Source organism: Petromyzon marinus, chromosome 49 (genome assembly GCF_048934315.1).
Source record: "Petromyzon marinus isolate PM22_M1 ecotype Great Lakes invasive population chromosome 49, UKy_Petmar_22M1.pri1.0, whole genome shotgun sequence".
In the NCBI taxonomy this organism is placed as follows: Eukaryota; Metazoa; Chordata; class Hyperoartia; order Petromyzontiformes; family Petromyzontidae; genus Petromyzon; species Petromyzon marinus.
In genome coordinates this window covers 2873109-2887707 of record NC_133715.1, presented here as the reverse complement: position 1 = coordinate 2887707, position 14599 = coordinate 2873109, and the positions used below count along the sequence as shown (strand labels likewise).

General features: G+C 50.4%; 1 protein-coding gene across 2 annotated transcripts in view; it reads left to right on the top strand.

Annotated features, from left to right (window-relative positions):
• Nucleotides 1-14599, top strand: part of LOC116952967 (uncharacterized) — an 81233-nt gene that overhangs the window by 40369 nt on the left and 26265 nt on the right. For both annotated transcript variants that reach the window (XM_076074581.1, XM_076074580.1), the window contains exons 2-3: nt 575-823; nt 12171-12290. In XM_076074581.1, coding sequence (XP_075930696.1) covers nt 587-823; nt 12171-12290 — 357 coding nt within the window. In that variant the 5' untranslated portion in view covers nt 575-586. The remainder of the gene's footprint in view (nt 1-574; nt 824-12170; nt 12291-14599) is intronic.

Genomic DNA, 14599 nt, shown 5'->3' with positions numbered 1-14599 from the left:
TGTGATTTACAGCGCACTCCGATGTACCCCTACTCTGTGTAACCCTGCCAATACTGCTGCTGGGTGCATCTAAGCAGGAGGGTCCCTGTGCAGTGTTCACCTGGAGGGAATCCTTCTGGACCAGGCCACCACACGGCGATATCTGGATGATGACAATGACGACGATGATTATTGAATTTGTTATGATAGCCGACAGTGGAGATGATGGTGATACGAATTTTGATGATAGTGATTGTAAATATGATGATGATGATAGTGATGAAATGATAGGGATTCGGATGAAACAGGAGGGAGTGAGCGATGGGTGAGTGTCCGCACGTGATGTCGTGACTCGGCGTGGTTGGCATGGGCGAGGAATGAAAACGTGGCTCCCTGTCCAATATCCCCCCTCTTCATAGTCCAGCATCTATACCCCTCCGGCCCGGTCCATCCACGATCGTGGGTGCAGTTGCACCGCCTGCACACTCGACAGCCACGCCACTCGCACGTACTCTCCGCGTGACGCTCGAGTCGCTAACGAGCGCTCTCTCTCTCTCTGTCTCTCTTTGTCTCCGCATCTCTGCGGCCGCTGCAGCGGTGAGGGCGCATGGTGATGGGTGAGCGGGAGCCGCCCCGTCTGGCCGCGCTGGACGAGCCCCTGGAGGGAGAGGAAGAGGAGGAGGAGGACGGCGCCGCCGCCGGGCGCTCCGAGCAGGAGCTGCAGGACACGTGCACGTACATCGTGCAGGACCAGCCCTGGCCGGGGCCTCTACCCGGAGCGGCGCCGCGCGCCGAGGCCACGCTGCCACGCAACCTCCGCTTCCACGTCTCACACACGGGACAGGTGAGGCCCTGAGCCACGGTGAACCCCAGCGACCCCACCCTTGACTCTGACCCACGGTGAACCCCTGCGACCTCACCGTTGACCCTGAGCCACGGTGAACCCCAGCGACCTCACCCTTGACCCTGACCCACGGTGAATCCCAGCGACCTCACCCTTGACCCTGACCCACAGTGAACCTCAGCGACCTCACCCTTGACCCTGACCCACAGTAAACCCCAGTGACCTCACCCCTGATCTATAGTGAACATCAGTGACCTCACCCCTAACCCACAGTGAATTCCAGTAACCTCACTCCTATGACGACCCATAGAGAACTCCAGTGACCTCATTTATGACCCTGACCCACAGTAAACCCGATTGTTTCCTATCTTCCGAGGCAGCCTCCGCCTTGTCCACAGTGGGCGCAACTTTCCCCAAGCTCCCTCCTAATGCCCAGGTGCCCCCCTCCCCCCCCTGTTCCCCAAAGTCCTCCACTGCTGTTGTCCTCCCTCCTAAGTTATGTCTGCCTCCTCTACTCCGAGTCCAAGGAGTTTTTGTCTCTCTCTTGACACAAGGAGACACTCAACGGATTTCTTATTACGTTTGCTTTAACCCATGATGCTCCACAGTAACGCATTAAATGAGCGTGTGTACGGTGCAGCTTTAATACGTCAACTGGGGTTCCCATATTTTGCGTGGAGCGCTCTTGCCAATGCCGTCTAGTTATAAAACGGCATTGGATTAAAAAGTCTGACTGTGCCGATGAGAGCCAGACGGGTAAAACCGGTCCATCGTTGGCTCCCTTAAAGAAGCGCTGCTTGGAAACATTGGTCTGGAAAGCCAACAGGCACGGAGACCAGAACGGATTCGTATTTAAACGCGGAGCAGAGTTACGTTTGTATTAGCGCTTTCATAATATTCCGCTTACACTCAGCCAGGGGGGAGAGTGAGCCTGGCTACAGAAGCTAGTTGAGAAAAGGCAATGAGCGGCATCAAGATTGGCAGCTGGGGATCGTTTACTAAAATAAACACAATCCAAGCGTGGTTCTGACCCACATGGGGCTCTCGACCTCTGAACCCAATTTCTTAAAAGGAAATGTACGTTTCCACGAGCACGAAGAATTGTGCTTTAAAGCATGGCTCCCTTTTGGGAAACGTGGCCGCGCGGGCAGATGCATGGCTCGGGATTACACCGAGAGGCAGGAAGGGGTAACACTTGGATTGGCAAACACGCGCAGGTTTAAAAGACGTAATGCCAACTGTTGCTAAAAAACAGGAAGAGGGGCTTGGGCAGGACGCGTCCGTGGTGTTGCCAGCGGTCGAGAGTGACGCGGGAGGCGAATGAGGAACCGCGTCTAAGAAGCACGGATGCCGGGTAGTTGGAGCGATAGGCGGATTGGTGATGCGATGTGCGGATTGGTGATGCGATGGGCAAATTGTTGCACAGAGGGACCGTGAATTCTGGTGGCAAATTAGAGGGGAGGCCTTTATACAGCAGTGGATTGATCAGGGCTGGTGATGATGAAGCTTCTGGTTTAAATGGCTTATTTTATTACCTTTTGTGTGTGTGCCACAATAGATGGTGGACAGTAATGAATGAAGTCTGTTTACATTGGGGTCCGTGTATTTTTCCCAAGGGCGCCGTGGTGGCGAGATGTTTACTACTTCGCCTGGTATACAGGAGGTCGTGGATTCGATCCTGACCTTGACGCCTGCTGATGTATATTTGAAGTTTACATGTTCTCCCGACGGTCGTGTGGAATTTTTCTCCCGGTCCTCCGTTTTTCCCCCCTCCACACATAGAAGCAACATGCGATTAGAATATTTGGTTGCTAAAAATTTCCACATGATGATAAGTCACTTCGCTGAGCCATCGTTTGTGATAGCCAGTTCGCTTCTGAAAAAAGAGTTAGATGGCTTGGTGGGCCTTACCTGGTAAAATAAAAAAATTGTGAAAAAAAATGTTTTGATGCTAAACACGCTAAGAAGAAACAAGTTGCAAATCTCTTTGCTGGCTTTCATTTATCACGAACCTCCTTAACAATCCTCGGTCATTGACAGCGGCTCATCTGGCAGCATCGGGACGAGAGGCACCTTGGCCTGACGGGTTTTCACCACGGATATTTCATTGCCCAACACCAGAAATGCAAATAAAAATAAAAAAAAAACTCTTCAGCAGTGTGTGACCGTGGTCATCCAGAACGGGACCATACGACGTTGTAGAGACACAAGGCCCCGATCCGCAAATACGAAGGAGACATCACGGCGATACACTCCGCTGCTCCTGACGCGGTTGTTTCTGGGCTTGACCACCTGGATGTGAGATTGTAGTCTCTCCATCTACATCATCATCCGTACGAGGAGAAGAAGGGGAAGCAGTGGCCACGTGACCCAACGGATAGCCTGGCAGCGCGCGTTCTGATCCTAAACCAGTCCAGGCGTTGCTCCCCAACGACGCGACCTTAATAGGCGTGTGTAACAGTCGTGTATCTGCGAATCTACATCGGCCATACGAAGGAAGAAAAAAGGGAAACTGAAGATTTGTTTGATTAATTTCACTTTGCCGTCAGATTCCCTCCTGCATCATCATCATCCTTCTCGGTGTTCGTAGAGGAACAACCGCACGATCATAGGGGATGCACCGTGGAGCTCGTGCCAAAACAAAACCAAAGAAGAAGCAATTAAAAAGCTCAGGAAATTTGCACGTAGGAGTTGTTGCAGGGTTGCTGACAATGAAAGTGATTTGAGAAAGGAAGGCAGCCCGGAGAAAGGATTGCAGGAGGATTGGAGACTTGGAATGAGAGATTTTCCAAGCAAAGAGAAGATGGGAAGCGTTTCTGGAGCGTTGCCCCCAAGTACGCCATAGCCCCACCCCGCTCCGATGTTTAATTAATGAGACCTCGACTAATGTCTCTCTGGCTTTGAAAAGCATCTTTGCGGCTTCTCGGGTGTCTGAAGACATTTAAAGAATTCATTAGAATTAGCTGGAGTGGATGGCCGGCGGTGGGGGCTTGTGTGGGGTGGTGTGGGACACATAGATCAAAAGCGCTGTGCAACCGTTTGGAATTCGGCCACGGCTCATCCCGCCCCCACCCATCCCCGCCCTCCCCGATTGTCAATATGCTTTCCGTCGACTTATTTATTCAACAACAATCGAGGGACCGTTGCGCTCCGGTGGCTGTTAAAGGATCTCATGTGCCAGTGGGTATTGACCATCGTCTGGATTCGGTCACCTGTACATGTCGCCACCCTCCCCCCCCCCCCCATCAAAGATGGAGTTTCGTGAATGGGCCTCCTACTGCTTAGCAAAGTTGGCACGAGTCCGGACCGTGTTTGCCCAGGGACACGCGAGCGTGCCATCAGGCCATCATCCGCCTGAAACCCCCCCGCCCCCCGCCCCCCGCGTCACGTCGGCAAATATTTGTTTAAAGTGTCATGAAGCGCACCTTAAAGGCCTAAAATTGCGCGCGTTACTTCCCTCCCCTTCCTTTCTTTCGCTAAAATTATCGACGCGTGAACCGCACGCGTCGGAAAGACACGTGACGCGCAGTGACGTGCGTCGGTCGATCGTACGAGGCGGCCGATGCGTCTTGGCGTGAGGTGCTGTTATTATTAGCACCGGCGACTGGGGGGGGGGGGGGAGGGGGTGGAAATTCCTTTGCACTTGAGCGTTTCCCTGTGACAAGAGGAGGACACTCGGTCTAAAGAGGAACCCAGCGCACGATTCCGCGTCAGATAGGAGGCATATCCTGGGCTAGCTTGCGTGGTGAAGTATGGTCAAATAACCCCCGCCCCCCCACGACTTGTGACGCCATGGGGGGGGGGGGGGTGGGAGGCCATCTTACAGCATTGGATGAACAAAAGCACTATTTTCACTGTGTGTGTTTTTTTCTAGAATTTGTTCAAATAGACACATGTTATTTCCCCCCCCCGCTGTATACCTACATCTTTTCTACACGACAGACGTGTATGGTATCTGTCATTATCTAAAATATTCATAAACACGTTGTGTGTCTATAAGTGGATGAAAGTTAAATATAAAGCAGTGTGCCTCCTTGAAAATGTTCTCTCTTTTTTACGTTTTCTCTAAATGAATAGCAGTCGCCACTTCACCACTGCCTGTGCGTCTGGCTTCGGACGTGGATATTCACCAATTTAATTAGCGGTGTGTCTTGGCCGACCAAAAACGGGCTCCACGCAGAGGCGGAGCCAGGGGGGTGACAGGGTAGACAATTGTCACCCCCGAAAAAAAATAAAAAATCGAAAATCTGAAACACTCTGCGTATAATTGTACGACACTCGGTCTGGCGGACTCCGTGCAACTGCATTGTCAGAGTGTGTCGCCAACCGATGGCGTCTAGTTCAACAGCCTGGCTCTCTAATCATTCTTGAAATTAAAATTTGTTGACTGTCACCCCGGGCTGAAAATCCTGGCTCCGCCCCTGGCTCCACGGACACACGCGTAGCTCTCGTCCCGGCCTGCGTGCTGGGTGACAACTCTCCCCGTGCTGTAGACGCACGCGGGGTCTTGTTGGGACAACCGTTTAATGCCTCGAGGGAAAGGGCACTCGGGAATTGGACACTGCCGCACGTACATACCGTAAGCGTGGGCGGACGGACGGACGGACGGACGCATTTGCGTGGCTCACGGCTCCGCGCCGGTGGGACGGGCCGACCCACGGTTTGACCCGCCGTTTGTTGCCATCGCCGCCACGAAGGCCTACACAGTCGTGCCGCACCGCATGTTGTACAGGCGCCGATGTCCGAGGTATCGCTCTGGGTGCCCCGGAGAACGTTTACTTCCCTGAAGGAGCTCCCAAGCGAATGCGGGCGACACGTCGGACATCGTTTGCCGAGGCATGCAGTACAAAACCCGGAAAGCATGTCGGACTAGCTTCAGAAACTTCTTGGCAGATTTTGCCAGGAGCGCAAGTGCATTCTATTCTTTGTGTCTTTCGGTAAAGTCACGTAGATAGGTTCAAAGATCATGATGATGATCGCTTGTGTTGCGGTCGAAACGTCGTAGTTTTTTGTTATTTTCGTTATTTTCTTTGAACCTATCTACGTGACTTTACCGAAAGACCCAAAGAATACGAATTCCTGCAGTCACGAAAGCATTAAGTCAAAAGCGCATTCGAGTCGACATCCACGTCGTCAGTTTTGCATCGAGGAAGCCGTGAAGGTGTGACGACGAACCCGCTGCCGTGCCGTCGGGTTTTGTGATGTCACCGCGCGCGGTTGGAGGGGGAAGAGTACAAAAAGTGAGAGTGCAAAGGGCAGAGAGCAGAGCTTCTGTTTAGACAAACCAAACCTCAACTCGACTGCAGTCAGCATGATAGATGCACTTTGCTGAGAATTGCTTTCACTTTTCCCCTGCCTCGTGAATTACATTTTTTTTACCTTTTGTCTGTCTCACCAGGGCAGATTCTTCTCTACTTTTTAGTTGACAAATGCAGACACAGCGGGGGCAGACACAAGTGACTGAGCAAGCGTGAATGTCCAAAGATGAAAAACCGCAGAGCGGCGTGGGGTGGTTATTAATATCATTGCTTTTTGTTGTTGGGGGACCACTGATTTTGTTGTCAAACGAACGAAGGATCTCGTGCGTAGTCTCGAGTGCCCTGCGTGGAAATGTCCTTCTCTTCCGGAGCTGGTGAATCCCGTCCTGATCCATTCTCTTTGTTCTCTTGGGACGTTTTGGACTCCGTAGGATTGGCGCTTCGTCGCAAGATCCGCCGACGTGTGCGACGCCGTCTCTTCGAAAATGATTTTGTTGTTGTTTGGAAATAGAATGGCAGTCGGAGATCAGTAAATCACTTACCTGCGCCAGAGTTAATTAATCCCACATGTAGCTCGGGGGTTGTTTGCAATAGCATCCTCTTAATGAATCGTTTGGCAAAAAGGTTACACAAATTTGTCTGGCTTGTGTCAGAGTTTCCCGAACTTGCAGTTTCTAAGGTTGTGAGTTCAAGGTCACCACCACCCACCATCAATCTGGGGGTTCGTTCAAAATTAGTACCACTTCGTGTGAAACTCACCAATGATTGGCTTGCTCCACAGAAATGTGGAATGTCTCACGTTAGCTCAGAAAGGCCCAAGGATACGAGCACTGCCCGATGTGCCCTTTGAGACTGGGGGGGACACTTAAAAGTGAGTTTCGGAATTTAATATAACATGTTTGTTTTTATTTAAAATGAGAAAACAGTGCGTTCAAACGCCAGCAACTTCATTAAGAAGCAGAAGCAGCCTCATAGCGTCAAAGGTGGGGGTGAGGGTGGAGGCGGCTAAGACCACGCCCCCTACTCATAAAGGCTGAGGCCCCCCTTTTCAAATTCATTTTGGTGTTGGTACAAAACTTCGTATGGTTTGCGCCACAGCAGAATTCAGCGTGGACAAAAGCTGAGCGGTGTCGTTACTCATTCTGTTTAGTGTGTCGCGTTTAAAGTCCGTTGAACAACAACGACAACGGTGTCGTCCCACCCATATTAGCTGTTGTCTTCCCTCCTCCCCCCCCTCCCCTTCTCAAGCAAGGCCACACTACAGGGCCGAGTGGAAGTGCCATGGGCCGGTGATGCAGACCCGCTTCTGGTCGGAGTCTGTAGCCGGAGGAAAGCGAAAGGAAAGCAATACAGGGGTGGGGGGGGGGGCCCAACTTGCCTTCAAATGGGTCTCAGCATGCCTATTGGCACCCATATTACTACAATAAAATATTTGTTTCCATTTTGATTTGAAGCTTTCGTGACTGCAGTAATTCATATTCTTAGCTCTTTCGGTAAAGTCACGTTGAAGGGAAACAATAAAATTATAAAATATATTTACTGTTTCCCTTCAACGTGACTTTACCGAAAGAGCTAAGAATATTTGTTTTCATGTTTTGATTATGTTTCTTCTACCTGTGCAGACGTAGCTCGGGGTCCCTTCAGAAGTGTGGAAGAGGGACGGAGGTGAAAGGTGGCCAGATTTGATAATATTGGCCGTTTTTTGCCGATGGACTGTGGATACTGTCTATTTTCGGGAGGCAGAGGTGAACACACTGCTAAACCTTCGTGCATGGCAAAGCCTGCAGAACCAAGGCTTCGGTTCGCACACTTTTCACGGGCGAAAAGCCACACTTTGTTTAATTTCGTGTGCCAACATTACGCTACGACTGTGGTCGCACACGAAAATCTTAAAAAGAATTGGATGTAGCAAGCATTTCCACAACCGTACGATCGTATGTATATATATACATTTTAATTTAGCATAAAAAAGTATTTAAGGGTAGATATCATGCAGTGCTTCGGGTGGCGAACACATTTTCCAATACAACCTAAACGGCAGCGAGGGGCGGTGAATTAAAAGTTGTAAATTTTTCTAAACTTATTTTGAGTTGCAATTGTGGGGAATTTTTTTTGGTGTGTTCAAAAACATTTACTCGTGCCTACGCTGAGTCAGAGTCTGCAACTCGATCAAGAGGCAGCGTGAATAATTCAAGGGCTTACAGGTCTCACGACTTTGCAAGATTCATGACGGGGGCCTTGGTATTTTGAACTGAAATACACCCAATTGTTCAAACTTTAATATCCACCTCGCTATTCCTGGGAGATAATTACAGTATCTGGCCCGATGCTAAATGTTACGGAGAATTCACGACGCACTTTCGCGATGGATTTCGCCCTGGGTACGGGGTGGGTCAACGCACCCAGCTGCATCGCACAAGTCTCATTTAATTCCCACAGCATTAGTGTACCGTCGCAAGCCTGTCATTAACTTAATGACTAGGCTCGGGCCCACGTGTCTTTGAAATCGTTGCCTTTCTCCTACTTTCGTTAACTTCACTGAAAGAGAATGCATTCTGCCAGTGTCCCAAGCGCTACCAATTCTGGAATGACACCATTGATACCTTAAAGCCCGTCGCCGGTCCACCGCACCTCCGATGAGCATGGTTGACTATGTACGGTGCGAAAGAAGTGCAACGTACGTACGTGCAGGATGGGCGAAGGTCTCACCCCTCCCCACGCACTGTGTCGGCTTTGGTGCTTGTTTGACCCATACTTCACTGCACTGGTCTGTACAAATTCTGGCGTGATGTGAGATGCGTGTAGCGGCAGCCATGTTCAATTCTAGGCTGAGTGACTTGTATCGGATGCCTTCGAAGGATACAGATGTTAAAAGCAAACCCCTTGGACCTTGTGTATAAATTCGCACATTAACATAATAGTCAACACGTAGGCTTTCGCGACCAATATCCATAATACGGGTTTTTTGGGGTTAGATCGTGTAAATATATGTGTCGTTAAACCCGCCACCACCCAACACAGCCAACTAGTAAGGTTTGTCAAATCTGGCTGTTTGCCTTAATGAAGCTAGTTGTAATTACTGGCGAAATGTCATGCTCAAATTGTAAACGTTGTGGATTTTCTCTCCAACACACAAGCGGTGCGCTGCGAGTGCCGAATTGGCACGTTCTGTTTATGTGACAACCCTTACTAATTGGCTGTCGGGTGGTGGCCGGTTTAATGACACCTTTATATATTTACACACTCTAACCCAAATAAACCTGTATTATGGTTAATATTTGCAGCTTGCACGATGCATTCTAAATGTTTATTTAGTCCTTAAATTCCGGTGTTTCACGATAGAACGGAGCAGACATGCGAGATGATCCACGTCGTGTATGGTCACATGGGCGCCACGGCCAGATTTGGAGTTTTTTATTTTCAAGGTCACGCCTCCTCCCGGTTTTACCCATTTGTTGTTAAACTGAAGGCAGTGCGAATCGAAAGACCGTTGCTCAATATTTACCGGTTGATTGGACGGAGTTGAACAATGCGTTACGGTGCGATAGACTGAGTTGCAGCGGCGGGTCATAGACGCAGAGATGAATAGGAACCCGAGCGAGCTGTTCGCATCGACAGATTGGAGTGTGATTAATTCTAGATTTGAAGCTTTCGTGACTGCAAGGATTAATACTCTTTGGTTTTTTCGGTCAAGTCACGTACGTGACGTACGTGACTTGACCGCTGTGACTATTCCACCTGAAGACGGAAGCTTGTGTTGCCTCCGAAACGTCGTGATTTAATTTAGTTGTTTTCTTTTATTTTATTTTACCTACGTGACTTTACCGAAAAAACCAAAGAGTATGGAGTGTGATTCTCAGCTGTTGACTTTTACACCAGGAGGGACAAATTGAGACGGCGTGACCCTGGAAAAAAACAAAACTGAAACGTCACTTTTTGCAAGAGCATATTTTTAGAGGCACCCGAATGCTCAGCTCTCTCTACATCCATCGTTATTGCTTGATGATCTTTTTGGTTGACGCATCTGACAGCTGTAAAATGTTCATTTATTTTGTTGATAGAATTTTCATTGGTCTAGTAAAAAAAAAAAATGCCTGCATGCACACTCAATCACTGTGGCTTAAATCGTTTGGGTTAATATTTTTCATGCCTTCATTTTTACGTTTGCTAGCAATGCCAGTGCATCACCTTACCTCGCATGTATTTTACCTCGCAATGCGTGTGGCTCCCTTAAAGGCTCCTAAATACAATTACATCACTGCAAGTTCAACATACACACACGAGCTTTTTTTGCCCGTCCAAGGACGAGTGTATATTGCAGTAAATCTGAAATATTCAATGGAAAAATTGTTCCGCTCATGATTATTAATGAGGGGATGAGGGGGGGGGGTTGCCCCATGTGTGGAGTGACGTCACCTAATGGTTATTGGAGAGGGGTGTAGCATTGGAGTGACGTCACCCACTCATGATTATTGTGGAGGGGTGTGGCATTTGGAGTGACGTCACCCACTCATGATTATTAATGAGGAGAGGGGTACGGCATGTGGAGTGCGCGACCTTGTGCGTTAGTGTAAAAATCCACCCACTCATGAATATTAATGAGGGGGCGGTGGGCCTCGTGGAGTGATGTCAAGCGCGGGACGGACAGACATTTCTGGGTGATTCTAGTAGGTAATACATACAAATACACCCACCCACTGCAGTTCATCACAACTGTTAGTTCCTCTCCACACACCGAGGTAAAGGGGCGGCTCCTGCAATTGCTTGCTCACAACACTGCTGGCGGAAAGAGCATCCGCTAGGGTCAACTCTAGCCCAGTGTTCTTCACTGCAAGGCCCCGCGGGCCACTGGTCGGGCCACTGGTGGGCCCCCCTTGTGGCCTTGGTGGCCCCTGACGTGTGGCCCACCGACCATACACAGAGAGTGACAACACCCCATCATCATCGCGCTGCTGTCAAACCCCACAATGGTTTCAAATGTGTGGTGGCCCTCGCACACTGATGATGTCTTATCGGCGAAAGTGGCCCTCCCTCCCCCCCCTGAAAACTAGTGACGGACGCTGCTCTAGAGGGGGTGTTTGGTCCAATCGTCTAGGTTAACCGGGCATGTTGGAAGAGAGTGGGCTTACCCACATTTTACCCCACCACACGTGTCCCACCAATTGACCGACTGTGGCGCGTACTTATTTATTCTGGTTTGCGTGACGGTCACCTACGTTTGCAATGCGCGACGAGCGAGCGTGCGATCGACTTTGCCCGCACGCTGCCCACAAACTCTCTTGCAGCTCGCTGGTTTTGTGGTTGCAGCCGGATGAATACACCCCCACCCCATTTGCTTGTTCTTTTTGTTTACACAATCATCACGAACACCATTGTGGAGAAAAGGAATAACAACATAATTCACGCAGGCTTATATGTCTCCTTCACATGCCTGTCCCTCCACGTAAAAAAGAAACAAATCCACGATTTTTCTTTTTTGACGCCCTGTCAGCTGCAAAGGCCGTCTGGAAGTGCATAATTTCAGCAGCATTGATTTAAACTGAGCAATTAAACAACCGAAATTTATTTAATTGAACTGCTGACACTACTGCTGAAATTACGCATTCCAAGACGGCCTTTGTGACTGATGGGATGTGCGTGTTTAAAAAAAAAACAACAAGAACAACAACAACAACAACATATTTCACGTGGAGGCACGGACAAACGACTTGGGACGTGTCATCCGGTGAATTGTTTAGCCTTCTTATTCAACTCGAGCAAGATGAGCGAGTTGCGCGTGCGACGCATCCTGCAACCGGGAGACTCAGGGCCGCTTTCGGATAACCGCAGTGACGTCGATCGATACTCGGGAAGCCACGTGGGGCGAGCAGACCGTCCCGCTCCGTCGAGCAAGACCTCAACCCCCACACCCCCTCCTCGTGTCGTAGCCGAGTGCCAGATGCGTGCACGCTCATTGACACCAGGGTCATCATCGCGTGAGAGCCACTCGATGTTTCACTTAGCGCCTGCGTGGCTGCGCGGTCGGCCGCAGCTTTGCCTTGCCCCCCCCCCCTCTCCCCGCTGTCTCTCATCTCTTGCTTCATTTGCAGATCATCGGCGTGCTGAGCAGTGAATACATCCCCGAGGGAACGCGCTTCGGTCCCCTCGTGGGGGACATCTACACCGAGGATGCAGTCCCGAAGGAGGCAAACCGGCAGTATTTCTGGAGGGTGAGTCCGCAGTTGACGGAACGACCATAGATATGCGGCAGGTCTGCCTGCCTACCTGTGTTTCTGGCGAGATGTTAACTACCGCGCCTGGTACGCAGGAGTGCGTGGGTTCGATCCAACCCCTGACGCCTGCTGCTGTATATTTGGAGTTTGCGTCTTTTTTCTCTCCCCACGGTCGCGTGCATTTTGGAATCAATGTTGGGTTCTAGAGTATTTGGCTTTCTATCAATTTGCCACAGGACGATAAGCCGCTTCGTCGAGTTACCATTTGTGGCCAGGTCGCTTCTGACAAAGGGCTACACAGCTCAGTGGGCCTCACGTGGTAAAATAAAAATCGTTCAAATAGTTCGCAGCTAGCCTTCTTGCCTACCTGTCTATCTATCTATCCACGTGTCATCGTAACAGCGCGTCAGTGTAGCTGTTTGATTCGTGTGCCATCTGCATGCTCGTGTATCTGTTCGTCGTACAGCAGGAAAAGAAAACCAGACCCCTCCCTCCCCTGTGCGTCTGACGATCGCGTTTGCGCCGTACTCTCGTTCTGCGGCGGCACCCGGAACCGTGGCGCTCGCTGCCCTTGAGAACTTGTGCGAGCCGTGCATGTGTGTACGCGGACCAATCTCTCGCCGCCGTACGTAGCCAGCCGTGCTAATCGGAGGCGGCTCGGCCGTAACCAGAGATCTGATCGGCGCGACTCGCCGGCGCCGGCTCTCCGCCGTGACCTCCGATGAGCACGGTTGGCTACGTGCGGCGGCGGGAGAAGTTCAACGCGCGTACATGCGTGACAGAGCGGGGGGGGGGGGGGGGCAATCGTCATAAGCCGGCCCCTTGAGCTATCTGCACGGCGATCGTGTCCGCCTCTGAGAATTGTCACGTGACCGACAAGTTGGGCCCCATGTTGCTCGATTGGCCGTCTCACTGATTGAAACCGGGACATGGACCCTGTTAGGTGGGGGGGGGGGGTAACATAACGCAACAATAAATCCCGTATCTGTTGGCGGAATGTTATCGGCACAACTTGCATTTGTTCCGTACAAACTCTTGCTGGGCACGCGCCTGACTTTTTAGCCGTTTTATCTACAACCAACCTCCTCTGAGGCATGCCAGCGAGATGAGCATTAGAGCTTCACTCCTTTATCCACTATACAGATGATTAGACAATTCAAGGAGTTACAATAAAAACCCAACCGAGATTAGAATACAAGGTGTTTGTCACGTGATGCAAGGTGTTTGCATCACGTGAATTCCGCCAGCATGCAGAGCGCTCAAAGCTCCTTCGCCGTGCCGGGGTTAGGGCCACTGACCAAAGAATGGTGGGCCCCACCTCCCCCGACCGCGAGAGACGTCTGCACGGAGCATTCCATTGTTGTCGTGGGTGACAGATGACATGACAGCGGAGAGCTTGGAGAGGCGGTGCTTGACCTTGAACCCACACGTGCCACTTGCGTGTCGTTGTCATAATCATGATCTTCATCATCATTATCATTACTGTCATCGTCGTCATCGCGTGTCATCCCCAATCCAGGGCCCGGCGATATGTTCATCTTCTCCATCTCTTCTTGTCTCTTCGCCAGTGCCAGTGAAGCTCCAACCACCTCCATGTGTGTTGTCCAGGCACCTCGCTTCCCTGTCTCCCATGCGATCTCTTGCCCTCAATTCTCAATTCCCTACCCCGTAAATGCAACATGTTTTTCAAGCCCTCTTGGCCCACACATATTAGCCTTGCTTATCGCCATAACCTTTATAAGTTCATGACACTGGTGCGTTTTCTTACGTTTGTTTGCATTGTCGATGATCTGTTTGCTATTAAAACTATGAACTAAACTATTTTTATTTTAAAAGGTAAGGCCCACTGAGCTATGTAGCTCTATTTCAGAAGCGACCTGGCCACAAATGATAGCTCAACGAAGTGGCTTATCAAAGTGGAAATTTATAGCAGCCAAAAACTCTAAACGCGTGATGTTGTTACTAAATGTGGAGGGAAAAACCGGAGGACCCGGAGAAAAATCCACGTGACCACGGGGAGAACACGCAAACTTGAAACACACAGGCATCAGTGTCGGGATTGAACCCACGACCTCCTGTATACGAGGCGAGTTCGTTAATTTTCTCTTCATGAGCATCTCCAGAACGTATCTCCCGCGCATCACCATATCGCTCTGCAGTGTACTGACTGTAATTAATACGAGGCCATGCATTATTCATAATCTCAAAATTCAGTGGGGGAGGCAGGGCATATTTGTGGGGGGTGGGGTGGACCCTGCTCAGGGAATTGCTCAGTTGCCTCTGGTGTTGAACTACTGCTGCTGCTA